General features: G+C 34.1%; 1 protein-coding gene across 1 annotated transcript; it reads right to left on the reverse strand.

The window, feature by feature from the left end:
- Positions 1-133: 133 nt before the first annotated feature.
- Positions 134-13,104, reverse strand: LOC142986610 (uncharacterized). The gene is made up of 4 exons (XM_076135142.1): positions 12,982-13,104; positions 12,738-12,793; positions 1,707-2,008; positions 134-1,060 (listed from the first exon to the last, which is right to left on the reverse strand). The coding sequence occupies exons 1-3, from the start codon at positions 12,997-12,999 to the stop codon at positions 1,732-1,734; spliced, it is 351 nt and encodes a 116-aa protein (XP_075991257.1). The 5' UTR covers positions 13,000-13,104; the 3' UTR covers positions 134-1,060; positions 1,707-1,731.
- Positions 13,105-15,162: the final 2,058 nt, after the last annotated feature.

The following is a 15,162-nucleotide window of genomic DNA, read 5'->3' on the forward strand; positions in this document are numbered from 1 at the left end:
AAAGGGTTTTTTTCTTTCAACCCCAATGGGAGAAAGGTGTTATTTAATGTATGTATGTATATTTTCTATTGTTTTAATTACGGGACAGTACTATAGGTGTCAGAGGGTATAGACAGGGCAATAAAACAAAATATTTAAGTAGAAAACTATAAACACGTCTGTATTTTCTTTGGTCCTTACATAATAAAGTTTTACAGCTATGGTAACTATATTATTTATACATTGTATTTGACAAAATCTCTTCTTTCTGACTACACACATAATTTGACATAAGTGAAATAACTGTTCTATTGATAGAAGTGACGTCATAAATAGTAACACTATCTTAACAATTGAAATTAAAGATCTTCTAAATATTTATTTGGGGTCATTATTACTATTGATACGTCACTTGATTGATGTTACTCTAAAGGCTTGTCAATACATTCGTACCACTTTACACATTTGCAAGAACTTCTGTAGTGACAAACAAGGGCCAAAACAAGACGGCAAAACGCTTGCGTTCTTGTCTAGGCCGTTGTACACTGTTCGAAAGGCACATGATGTTTTTTTAGAAAGCGTGCATCTTGAAAATGTGTAGAGCATTTTTATACGAGTGTAGTGAAAATCCAGCTTTACATTAGCTTTGAAAAAATATTTCACCTTACGTCACCAAAAATTACAAATTGTCAGTTATATTCAACCGAACCGGAGTCATATTTTTCAACCTAACATAATTTTGAGAATGTTACAGTAATTTTGATAAATTCTAAAATAGCCTCTTTATGAATATCTACAGTTGATATAATACATTTGATTTTAGACCTGAAGATGTATAAATTTATTGATGGTAACAGCTATACGGGTTATTTTTCTGATATATTTTCCGCCATATGGTCATTTTAGGTCAAATGTACTATGCACACGATGTATTTCGATAACGTAAGCTAAATATGTTATACACTTATGTCAGATTACGTCTACATTATGTCAGGTATGTATTCATACCGTTATAATTGGTGACATGTAGTGACTTTCATCTTCTGTACTATTGCAGTGTATGGGCCTTAATCCTAGGAGCCTGCGAACAAAGACACAATGTTAATATAAAGAATAACTTGATGTATAACCGTACTTATATCATAAATGCAAAAGTGTTGTAAGTATGAATGGTTGTATGTCTGTATGAGTGTATGTACCTTTGTTACTGTGTCAAGAAAAAACTACTAAACGGATTTTGATACAATTTGATATGCTGATAGTTAATAAGGATATTAGTACTTTTTAACTCGGTAAACCTTTTCAAGCGGATGAAGTCGCGAGTGGAAGCTAGTGTTATATATTTTTAAATAAGTGGAGATTGACCTACCCGTATAGCTTTACTAGATAGCTAAGCTGAGTAGGTACTTCTACACTTAGTGGAAGGATAACTATAAGTATTTGATAATGACAAGAAATGAATTTCATTTTTCTTCGATGATGCTATCGTTTTTAGGGGATTTTTTTTCTTACTCGTGTAAAAAAGCGGCTTGTTAGTTATCGCCTTAATTTATAAAGGCTAAAGTAATATGATTGCTAAAATGTTGCTGAGAGAAATAAAAACACGTAGATACTACCTATTATTTTGATACTAAAGGAGATATTGGATGACAAGGGAAAATAACAATCTTAGGTAGAGACTTAACTAAATGTTCGAAGATAGAAGGCATCAAGATCCTTGAACTCACCTTAACCCTACTTGACATGAACCGATCAGTTCCAGCCGTGAGACAGCGCCTCGCTCTCCCACCCATGATGATGGGACTCCTCATGCACAGGCAGGTATACCTTCTTCTCCACCTCCACGTGCTTCACCACCGGGAAGGGCACGTGCTTCACCACGGGCACAGGGACATGCTGGATGACCGGCACTTCCTTGATCACCGGGACTTCCTTCACCACGGGCACGTGGACGGGCACGTGCACTTTAGACACGTGGTGGTGGTGGATTGTGTGCACCTTGTAGGGGACGTGGATGGTTACGTGTTTGCTGCAAAGAGAGAGAAGTAGGTTTAGTATGGGAGATTATTTACACAAAAGGCAAGGCTTTAAATCATTGTCAACTGAAGATTCAGACAATAAGACGTAAAACAGGAGTGTCTTTCAAACTATCTATCTATCTTATGGTTAGTGGTCAACATAGTGACAAAGTCGTTCAAGCCGCCCGAAAGGCATTTGACATGACTAAAGGGCTGTTATCTTTATTGACAACAACCGGGACAGTCATATTATTATGTAAAGCTGATATTTTGGTGGTATTTTACTAGTTAAGTATCCGATAGTTTATCTAGTGGAAGTACGAAAGCTTTTTACTTTTGCTGTCATTTTATCTGAAGGTTATCCGACTCTAATCCATAAGCTGTGAAACGGGCCCATGATTATGATAAACTTGGGTTTACGCCCGCTATGAATTCTAAAACACGTGCATTATAGAAATATGATAAAAATGTGTTTTATGCTTTGTGATGACACGAAAAAAAATGTTTTGATATAGATTTCCAAGTTCGTTTGACGCAATATTACATTTCGAAATCAAGATTGCATTACTGATCGTATTTCGCAAATTGTCAATTCAACAAATTAGTAAACAGTCGACAAAAACGTCGGTTGATACAAAGAAACGTGTCGTTTGTTCCGACATACAAAATAAATTAATTCATGATGCGATAGTTTGGTCAATGCAAACGTAATGCGATGCCTACAAATGCGTACTTTCCCTGGTAAAGTGGATAATTTGACGAAATCATCTTGATGACGTAATGACGTGATGTGCTGTAAGGGTGTTGTTATGTAATGTTGGTCAAGTAATGGTGGCATGTGAATTTAGTGCGTTAGTGCTACTGCATTGAAATTGATACTTTAGGCCTTAGAATCTAGCTAAGATTGCTAGAAAATATTTAATGTTCTGTTTCTTTCTAGAATACCAAGCAGGGTCATTTTATTAATGAGGATGCAACTGCAGAGCCCTGCAGATTATTTCATATGATTTGGAAGATTTGTGTGATTGATTGTTTTCATATTATTGATTTGAGAATAATTAACGCATTAATAATGGCATTATTAAGGACAATAATTGGACAGTTCGTAAAAAGGATGGACATAAAAAACTTCAAGTTTCTTTAAAGTCGTTAAAGTGGATTGTAGGGAGGTTCTTGGTGAAAATTCTTCAGTATTTTACCTAAAAATCTACTGAGTTGTATCCAAGTTACTTGTAACTCTGCTCAGAGCCATAACGTAGTAATGATAGCATCAGAGCGCGTCATACATACCAATGAATCACTTTCTTGCATATGTTAGGAGCGTTCCGGTGCTCACCCACACTAATTGTATATTACACACATTTGACTACTGTTTAGTGTTTTTTTTATTACATCTTGTAATATACTAGGAATTGAGCGTTTATCTATGTCATACTTTGGAGTACGGCATTTGTAAGATTGTTTTTAAGCTTTTAAATTTATTTTTACGAAAGAATTTATAAACTTCTTTAATTTTAGTTAAATTTTAAATTTACGCTTTATACTAATTCTGTCAAATGTATTTAAGTTTTGATTTTGAGATCTACAGTATTTCAAGCTTTAATTTTGAAGTCAATTAGTAGTCAATTCAAATTCATTTATCTTTATTTTAGTAATTGCTACTCGAACCAAATGCTCAGCAAAATTATTGTAGCTACTCTTACACATAAAGATAGCTAACAATTTCTACCTTTACAATATAAAGGTTTATAAATAAAGTGCCACAAATCACGGACACACGGAAGAACCTGTCAATCGGTCGTGTAGCAACTCAAGACTTTAAATGCAGGCGACGCCTGGTCAGGCAACTAGTCGATTGCATAAACATAGTAAAAGTCTACACCTGTCTGTATTTACATACTAGCATTTGTTATTCAGTGTTACTATCAGTGTTTCAATGAATAAATGTTTTGTAATTGTTACTTACGAATTTGTAGTTTGTAGAAAACTATTTGAAAGAGTAATGTGACCTAATGTGATTCATAAAATCAGTTGGAAAATAAATAAATATCATTAGACAACTTACTCGAGGTCATTTGATTCCAAACTAGGCAGAGCTTGTACTGTGACAACCAAATAACTGATAAACAATACTGATATACTTCTAAGAACATTTTTATATTGATAAATTGACAACCAGGCTCAGAACAAATACTCGTGCTCATCACACAAATATTTGTCCCGGGTGGGATTCGAACCCACCACACGTGACGGGTCACTTTAACCACTGCGCCAAATGTGCAGTTGGAGAAAGATATGATGATTATTGTCCCGGCTAGCCCATAGATGGGCAATCTCAAGTGATGTCAGAGTTCAGCATTCAGAAACTAATCGCATTTTTTTCTTAATATAATAAGTTAATCAGTCGCTAAGCTAGCGATTAATATAAAGAAGTTCAAGCATTTTTCTTAAAACACTGTGTTGATAGACTGAACATTGAGCGTTATTACTAAGTTATGCAAATGAGAGAATATGTGAAGCTTAAAGTCTGATATAATGCTGCAACAGTCTTCATCAAAATCGTTCGGTAGGGTTGAGGATCTAAGTGTCGCGACGTTTGCTCACGCGGGCGTAACACACTCGTAGTTGCTCTCATATCAATCTGTCTGTTACGCTACTGAACACAAATCCTTAACTACGTCAGCGGATTTGAAAATATGCATGCAGAATATTACAAAATATTGATACGTTTTGTAGCCATTTCTTAATAACCAAGTTATGAATTCTTAACTTAAAGTATTAGAGATATATTATGTCTAGAATAAAGGTGCAGTTCCTAAATGTCACCTTAATATTGAAAATTAAACAGAGCTTTACGTGGAAAACTAAGGCCCAGTTATTTCTATCGTCTAAAATTATGCAATGTGCTGTCACCTAATGTAGTAGATAGTTTATCTGACACTTATAAGCTGTGAACAGACCTTTAAGATGTCTATTAGAGCACTCGCTTCTTTAACTGGCCTAATATATTAGTTTCGCTGCGCAAGAACCGGATAAAAAGTGAAAATGATTATAAAAATTTTGGGGCACTTAAATGAAAAGATGAATATCTTAAGTGTTTAGCTTAATGAGGAGACAATAACCACTGGCCACTTTAAACGAAAGTTGTCCAATAACCGCGCACTTACTATAAAACCTTTACGACTGTATTTAAGGGTATATTTGCCAAAATAATTATGTATCGACTGTCTAAATTTGATTGCGTTTCGGTAAATGAACGAATGCATCAATATTTAGATTCAATCAGTCTGATATAAAAGAGGGTACTTATATTAATATTACTGCCTATTCAATTAAGGTTTAGAGCCGTTTTCTAATTTGTCCATAGAATATTGGTTTTCCTGGTACCCTTTGTACAAATACGTTGCAAAGAGCTTCCACATAATTATGTATTTCCATAAAGCTTTTACAAAGGGGTCTGTATGAACTAGTAATAGAACTGTGGAAAATATTAAGTGCCATACATATTATTATACTTTATACCATGACCATGTAATGCTGGGTACTATACGGTATCACGATAGTTTTTGTTCAATACGAGTCAAAATCATTGTGTGGAGCGAAAATCTATAACTTGATGGCTTACGTCTCAATCGAATAAAACTGCGTGTATGGATTATAAAGGTTAAGTTAAAGATGAAGCTGAGGTGTCTATAAATTACCAAACAATGTACGAGGAAGCGGCATTTCGCAGGGAATCGAACCCGGTTTAAGAATGTCGAAAGGTTACAGTGAAAGGGATTCTCAATTTCTCAACAAGAGCTCTCAAATGTCAGATGTTTTAACATTTGAGTTTAACTTGTTTTTAATATTTCAAGTTGAATTACAACATTGTAAGTACTTGTTATGTAAGTGCGTAATGTCGGTTTGTGTTGCGGTATCTCGAGAACGGCTGATTCTTTTTTTGTATTTGACAAGTGTAACTTAAGTAGTTACGTTATAAGTAGATTACGGAGTTTATTTTAATCCACCTGTTAAAGCAATCCGGTAAGATTTAAGACGAAATTTAAAGAAGTGTGAAAAGGAAAATAGTGATCATTTGTTTTGTTTTTACGCATCATATTCGTTAAATGAATGAGGAAATGTTTTAAAGACAGCGGGGAAATGGTTATAAGCATTAGCTTATAGCAGCTTAAAAAATAAGTTCAGTATTTAAAGAATATCCTTCGATAAAGTCTTTTCAATTCTATGTCGCATTAATTGGTAGTAATATTGTTTCGATAAAGATTGTCAAGTTAAGGTATTTAATTATAGATTTATTTTCAGGAACATTGAGATTAAATGTATTACGTCTTAGCAATTTAATATCTGTAAGTATAAAACTGTTGATGGACCGTAATAAAATATAATATTCGCACAACACGCGAACATTAAAATATCAGACTAATCGTCATGAGATTTTTGACCTCCAATTTGAAACAGATTTCGTTTTTGAAGGTTAGAGATAAGCAACAAGATTTTAATATTACAAACCACTATTTTGTAAGATTCAAAATGTAGGTTGAAATATATTATAAGCTACTTTTTGGACTCGTTGTAGTGGTGCAATTATTTTAAGCGATATATCAAAATTTTTGCGTCTTAGGTTTGATTTCCGATTAGGCTAAACGAATCACAGTGATATTGTCTTGTTAAACCCAATTACAAATTTTAAAACCAGCTGTACATATCTTACTAATAAAGCCCAATATTAAACTAAACTGCTCAATTATAGTAGTAATGCTTATTTAATCGCTCGCTTAAGTAATGCTTATTAAATCGCTTCCGCGTCCGCTCCCCGCTCACAGTCACACATCAAAACACTAATGATACTAGAAGTTATTCATTTTAAAAACAAATACGCTTATTGTGAAATGCTTTGACAGTATTTCTATTGAAGACTGTTTTAAGACCGAGGAAATAACGCCTAGGTATTAACCTGTCGGAGTAAATTATAGCCAATGCTGCAGTTTTAAATTATATGCTTGCCTTTGAATAAAGTTAGTTATTACAAATCAATGTTTTATTCTGTTTGACAGTTTCATTTTCTTTATTGAAATTTCTGCGGGACTTATTATGAAAAGAAAGAAAAATTGTTCCGCTAGTCTAAAAGTCGTTTTTTTGCTAATTTATAGTTGAAATAAAATTGGTCTTCTAGTGCATCGATAGTCATTTTTGCTTGATAAATAGTAATTTGGAAGATAAATGCTTAAAGATATTTACGCACGTAAAGGGCCGCAAGCGCAGGTAAGATTCAACAAGTAATTGATTAACCTCAGTTTATATTGTCACGGAAGTTCTTCAAGTATGTGAAGTATAATAAACTCTGTCCCCTTAATCTAAAGTACAAATTAGACCAACAGGACTACCGGCGAAGGAACCGGAGGCTTCGTTGTAATCTCATTCTAATTTACACTTTATTTCATAACACTAAGGATCAAAATGCCGCTTGTATGTAATATTTTCCTTCCGCGGCTATTATTGGTAGCACAAATTGAGCCATAAAACACTAAAACTTATTAAATAGAGTTACTTTCTTATAAAGTTGTGTACAAGAGATTTACTCGTAAAGATCACTTAAAGCCGGCGCGTAAATAAAATTAGTATATAAAAGGAAAACTAGTATTTATAACTATTATTGCTTTATAAAAAATAAAATTATAAATTTAACCCATTAATGTCCCACTGCTGGTCAAGGGTCTCCTCCCGTAATGAGGTAGGAGTTAGGCCTCGCACTCGCAACTCGCAATAGTTACAAGTTCATATGTATTATCACCAAATACATTTTGGAAAAAGCAGTCACTCCCAAATCAATATCCTTGCGGGCCTGCGTTTCAATCATCTTATTTATTGTGCCTGGCCATCATCAAAGTTAAACGCAAATTGAGAGCATAAACTGAAAACCAAAAGAAAAATTTTGCAAAGTAGAGATTTTTTATAACCCTCGTTCTTTGCACTAAGTTAGTAGATACTTAGACAAAATCTCTAGTAAATAGTTAAGTTACGATAGACGGTAATAGTACACTAACTAATTGTAAAGACAGTGTAATCGTTAGTGATTTACATGTACCGTCGTATTTCCGTATAGGCATAGGAATTACTTGTACAATTACTATCTTGAGTCTAGATCTTACTAGAGGCAGATTGACGGCTAATTAAGTAGACCGAAGACATGCAAAATACTTATATTTTTCTATTTATTACTTTCGACAATTAACCTATCTTTTTCTGTATGTTTTCTTATAGATATAAATTATATTAATGCAAAGTAAAACGGTTTTTTCTGCTGTTATAAGTTTGAATATCGCCGTAGTTCGTTCGTTTTGTGTTCATGTCCTAAGAAAAGTGTTATTGGGTATTTTTTTAAACCATAATAATATACTGTTCAATAGTAGAGAAAGGGAAAAGAGCAATTTTCAATTCTACACAGTTTTGTAAGGATCGAAACGTTATTATCAATGTAAACTATCAACATTAATATTGATTGCATCGTTACTTAATCAAGCGATTGATCTTCACAGCAGGTAGACTTCGTTAAAATCGCGGAGTTAAGCCTTAAAGTCTTCAGCTGTTATATAACGGAGAACGTCGACCGGTTACAGCCACGCACTTAATACAAAACAACGAGACTCGATACAAAAAAGGTTACACACGTTCTCGCGAAAAGAAACCTTATAAGAACTATTTCTATTTTATACAACCTGTGAGACGGATTAAAAGCCGTATACCAAAATTAAAAATAAATAAAAACATTTCGAATTTTATTTTGTTTTCTTTTTGCATAATGCGTTCGAATTACAAAGTGCAAGTAATGTTCTTTTTTTTATTCATTAAAACAAAAACAATGGCCGTGTTTTCGTTTATTACATCTTTTTACAAACGTCTTGTATCTTGAACTAGTTATTAATTATCAGATATTATACAACATTATGTTTACTCTTTGTTAAAATAGGTTACTTTTTACGTAAGTAATTACTGTTTTAATAGTGTAGATATGCATGCGTGAAATTAACTGTCTAGTTCTACATTACATGCGAAACATCAGTGAATCACTACTAATGTCATAAGTCTCACGATAACAATTCTCTTTTTTTATCTTTTGACTTTTTTCAGCAAGAGTAAAGGTAATCTTAAGATTTGATCGAGTTGTATACAAGTTTAATGCTTATTCGAGTCACAAAGTTTGTATAAATAGAGTAGTATAATACCCGGTTTCTGAGTACATTTAGCGGTAGTTTATCTATTCAGTAGCGTTTTTTATATGAGTTTAAACGCTATTGAATAGATAAACTGCCGCTAAATGTACCTCAGAAACCGGGGGTTAGAAACAAGTTTCAAAAACCCATTTGACATGTTAAAACCGTGTTTCTAGATTGACAAGGGCCGTAGTCATTTCAAATGTAATCTCTCTGGAATGATTGTATACAAGGTAATCAGCTTCGAATGATGCATTCGGGATAATAATGTCCTCGGGGAGCTAAGCATTGCATCAATAATGGGCCATGTCCAATTATAATCGATCGGCCAGCCAACCGTGTGCTTACGTGTTTGTGACCCAAATGTGTAACAGCGATGTGATATGATTAGAATGTCAGTGTTGGTGTTGCCATGCTCAGTAGCGGAACTTCTGGAACGTTCTTTGGCGAAGGTTTTGTTTTTAAGTATGGTGGATTTTAAATTATTGAATTGAGAGTGTACTTTACTTATTTGATTTGTATAAACAGTGTTGTAAAAAGCCGCCTGCGTCTCCGTCCCCGTGGAAAAAAAGGGTCCTAAATATGTGTAATCATAATTGTAAATGCTCGGGACAAATAACGCAGCTAATTTAGTAAGTCAAAATAATGCGATGTTTTCAAATATTTTATCTGAAGTAAGTAATGTCTGTATGAATATCGTCTTATTTAGTGGTGAAATAAGTCCTTAAAGAAGGACTAAAGGATTTAAACAAAAACAACCGGCTAGCTATCGAAAAAAATCGTATGAAAATCTGATCAGCGCCCCTAGCGGACGTCGTCAAAACTATTTTGGCAGTACATTTTAAATGTCAAACTCTCGATACTAGATGGTGTCTAGAATCGCGCTACAGGTGCAAAGACACAGGTAATGATGGAGTTTCCCCTGTCAGGCTGTTAGCAGAGTGACGTAATACGGCATGTTGTCTACGATCTATCTATGATCGATGAGTCAGTATTACTTGTATTCCTTGTTGCGTAACCCATGGATAATGTGCACTTTAAATAGGTTTTACAGCCGTATGAGATTAGAACTATTATGCCTGGTTTCTAAGGTACATTAAACAGTAGTCTATCTATTCAATCGCGTTTAAGCTTGTATAAACATGACAGTTTGAATAGATAAGCTAATTTTTCCTCAGAAACCGGGCATTAGAGCATCATTGACAGTGGTTTAAAATACGATACGGTATTCTATTTTACTGCTTTCATTAGTTTGTACTTACAATATATTTGAAGAATTAAAATTCGCGAAAACAAGGGAGTATTTGAAAGTGTTAAGCTGATTGTTTTTTAAGGATGAAACATAGATAATACTGTTACTAATTTCAATAGCCTGATCTCTTCATGATGTTTACTATTAAGTCGAAGGAGAAGAACAAAAATCTTCCTAATTTTTGTCATATTTTCTTGAACTATTGGCTACTGTAGCGCACTATAAATAAAACGCGATTATTAAAATACCCTTCGTTACTAATTGAAAGAAGAAAATATCCGTTTCCACATTGCAAACTTAATTATTTTCTGTAATAACTTTTACAAGATCATCTTCGCTAGATGCATCTCCGTAGAATCAAATCTATTATAGAAATCTCGTGATCACCGGTGTGTGATACAGAAGACAATTAGTTATACTATTTTTGTTCTGCGGTTGAGATAACTACATAGTCAAATAACATCTACATATCAACATCGTTTTCTAATACAATTTAAATGCCTTGTTAGACACAATCTCCGAAACCACTGGAGCGATTTTTATAAGGCTTTCACCGAGTAATTGTTCTATCCATAAACTGAGCTCTCTATCATAATGATACTGTTTTTTAATAAACATACTAAATTCTTTAGTTGAAACTTTCTTGTTACATTATTTTACATTTTACGATACTGAATAAACATTGCTCATCGTATAAAAAGACAGCAGCCGCACTTATTACATTTACAAGCAACTGACAGAAAGTACTACAAACCACAACCCTTGCTCAGCGTAGTGATCACCTTACATTAGTATTATACTGACTCCACAAAAACTACTACTGAATACATTTTATGGCCGTTAGTATATTGAATCTTGCAATAAAATTTCATTAAAAACATCACTGTTCAGTAACTAAACTTTTTCGCAAAGCAAAATGCCTTAAACACAAACTTATGGAGACTGCACTGGCAATACATAACAGGAACGATCATATGATAGAACTTGTGTTCATTTAACATGCCCGGTATATGACTATAGGCTTGCCACATATTACATGGGACTAATGGCGGTCTACAAGGGACTAAGCATTGCACAATTGCACATTGCACGAGCTACCAGCTTTTTCGGAACGAACAAAAGAAATACAATACATGACTATTTCAAATACTTTGTGAAAAGTTTACGAAATAAAGGATATTTTGAATTTGAATTTGAATTCACCGTGTCGGTGTATTTTACACACCTCTGCCTACGCCTTCGGGTATAAGAGCCGTGATGATATGTATGTATTCTACTCACGATGTCTTCCTTACTTATTAAAATAATCTATAAAATGATTATGGCTATAACTTATATTGCATTATACCATTTATTACCCTAGTTATTTATGATAGATTAAATATGAAGCAACTCGTTCGCGATCTCGAAAATTACTGGCCCGTTTTGCTATGCGATTTTTATTCTTGTGCAAGTACACTGTTGCGAGACTTATGTTAATTTTTTACTTTGATATAAGTTAGTATCTTTTTAGATTATATCTTTTATTTTCTTTTTCTCTTTTGAACTAAGCGTCTCCGTGCTTCAGAGGGCACGTGTAAAATGTCGGTCCCGGTTGTTGTCAACTAAGATAACAGTCGTTAAGCCATGTCAAAGGCCTTTCGGGCGGCTTGAATAACTTTGACACCATGTTGACCACTAACCATACGATAGATAGATAGATCGATTTATGTAGGATTGATCTAGTTATCTATCTCCTAAAAAAAGGTTACTAGCGTATAATTTACAGCTGTCACTGTGTTTTTATCTGATTGTTATGAAACGTCACATTAAATAAATAGCGACACAAAATGCACAGCCTTGCCTATTAAGAACAAAACAAAACAATACGACCTAAATAATGTTACCAAATTATTTCTACATTCGAAAGATGAATGAAAGCATTTTTTGTAAAAGAAACAATGAGACATTATTTTGTTTCTTCGACGTTGAACTTGGAACATCGTTACGTTGGCAATCTTTTTTTGTTCGATATTCAAAACACTTTGAACACAAAACATTATTTCTTTTTTAGTTTTTTACAACATGCCAGTGGTATTAAGAGATGCTTTGAAATAGAAAAACCACAAATCGTTAGTGCGAAATAAATACAAGTGCTTTTATAAATGACTTAGCGATATTTACAAATGTTGCGTTTTTATGTTTCCTAGACATGCAAGTATTGTTTTTATAAAAATGCTTTTAAGATAAGGCGAAGTTTTTGTCGATTTTCAAGTAAGATGAAAAGCTACTTACTGATGGCCACCGGGAGTCGGCGAGGCAACAACGGCGGCGACAAGGAGGGAGACAAGCTGGAAACAATAATAATATTAGAACTTTTCCTACTAATTAAAAATTCACGGGATATATAAAAAAATCCTAAAGTTACACTGTCAAATTCACTGTATTTTTTTTATTAAATGTAAATATTAAGTTATAAATTTAAAAAATATTATTTGATTTATTTATAATTTATATTGTTTTGTTTATGAACACTCACAGCGAGTTTCGCGTACATCTTGCGTGGATAGCTGGACTGATTCCGTATTACACTTAGCCTGTTGTGACTGGCTTACTTTCTCCTCTTCTGAACGCACCACAAGCTTATATACTCGTTCGTTTGCGGGTCCAACAATTGCATAATCTAGCCCCTTGGTCCATCCCTACTAACCCGATTTACCCGACAAATTTAGAAAGGTAACACACCTCTTAAATTCGAACGTAGAAAGGCTCGTAGTACATTTGGTGGGGTTATAGCGGGTGGTGGTACGGCAAGTGACGGTTGGCACTTCTTTTATTTAGTTTCCATATTTTTGAAGTGACAAAAGTGGTCTTAGTGTAGTGCCATAGAGAAACTTTAAGTATTTTTAGGATGCGTAGTTTTATTGTTCGAAAGTAGTTTTGTATTTAATTAGTTTTAGTTATTTTAGTTAATGAGGTTCATAAAGGTTTACGAGTACTATTTGGTAAGCGTTCCGTGTATAGTATATTGATAGTATCCTGGATTTGTTGGATGACGTAATTGTAGAGGTAACTGGCCATTATAGACCTGTGTGATGGACATTATAAAATGTTTAAAGTCGTTAATACCGAGTTTAATAGCAGAAGATACTGATTGAAATTTCTGGAATATTGTAAGTTTCTTAATATGTTTGTGCAATTTATATAGCTATGTCACAATGTGTATACGTTTATAGTATTAGTGATAAATCCCTTCAATTACTGTGAAGTAACTATCTAGACATTAATCAATATATTTCATGATGTGCTTATTATAATGCAATGCGAATATAAATAATATGAGCAAAAGCGACTGTGTTTTCTTTCAGTAATGTCTCTTCTAATTTATGTCAAATCTATAAATACTGTCTTATTCTATTATAACTAGTGTGAATTTATTTTACAACCTTTTATTTAACTAATATTCCTAGTAAGAACTAATCTCTTCATCTTGGAATCGTTAACGACAGACGTATACAAAATACATCTATTGACTGCCTCTGTGGCGAAGTGGTTAAGGTGGTCGCCATGCCGTTACAATAGTCTCGAGAGGTCGCGGGTTCAATTCTCAAACGGAACAATTATTTGTGCGATCCACAAATAGTTCTTAAGTCCGGTTGTACTTTGTGTCCGTTGTTTGTATGTTTGTAAAGGTCCACGCGACATCAAGAGCATTTCTTAGTGCGGGATTTGTCTTTATAAAATAAGATCCAGGTATAAATCAGACTGTAAACCCAGTGCCTATTGACAGTAACACGCTAATCAATCTAACCATTGTATCATCTACGTGACAAGATAACTATACTAGATTTTAAACGAACAGGATTTCTTGAGGACAAGGATCATCCGTTTAAAGTAGCGGGTAGGAACCGCCGTACCACTACGCTAGGTTCTAGTTCAATATAGAATAAAATACCAATATAGTAATATATAGTAATAAATACCACATAAAATCACGCCTTCTTTCTATAGGGGTAAGCAGAAACCAGTGCACTTGGTACGATCCTTACAAACTTCTTTTTATTTCATTGTCTTCCATGCATCTTGTCATACAGGACCGCCGGATATGAGTACTACAGAGCTGACTTTTTTTGCAAGACATTAAATAAATAAATGTGGGCAAATTATGCGCCCATTATTCGCAAACATATTTTTTGATATGAAAACTAAATATTAAAATTATATTATCGCTATAGGCGCTCAAACCCAGTCACGTCCTCTGATCGGTAACGATCTGTGAGCTAAGCAACCCTTTGCGCGGACATTTCATAGATGGGTGACCGCATAGTGGTATTGGGTGGGACTGGGTGTCTCCGTGTTTTGGCTGGCAGGTTAAAAGTTGGTCGATTGTTATTGATTAAGATGACAGTCGTTAAACCATTTCCAAGGCTTTCTGGGCGGCTCGAACATTTTACCCCCGGTTTCTGAGGTACATTTAGCGGTAGTTTAACTGTTCAAATGCGCTAATTAAGCTCATATAAACATGACAGTTTGAATAGATAAACTACCGCTAAATGTGCCTCAGAAACCGAGCATTAAACACTAGATGGACCACTTACCATATGATAAATCAAAAATAAATCGTTATAATACCTTTTCTTACGGAAAACGTGTTTCTTCCGCGCACCCATATTCCCACTAGTTATTCAGAGTATATATCGCATGTCACGGGGTGGCTGTA

The sequence above is a fragment of the Anticarsia gemmatalis genome, chromosome Z, assembly GCF_050436995.1.
Source record: "Anticarsia gemmatalis isolate Benzon Research Colony breed Stoneville strain chromosome Z, ilAntGemm2 primary, whole genome shotgun sequence".
Classification (NCBI taxonomy): Eukaryota; Metazoa; Arthropoda; class Insecta; order Lepidoptera; family Erebidae; genus Anticarsia; species Anticarsia gemmatalis.

Excerpts from the sequence above, each read along its gene's own strand:
- LOC142986610 (XM_076135142.1), bottom strand. Across the intron at positions 2,009-12,737 it reads CCGACTCCCGGTGGCCATCA|CAAACACGTAACCATCCACG; the intron begins GTAAGTAGCTTT and ends CTCTCTTTGCAG.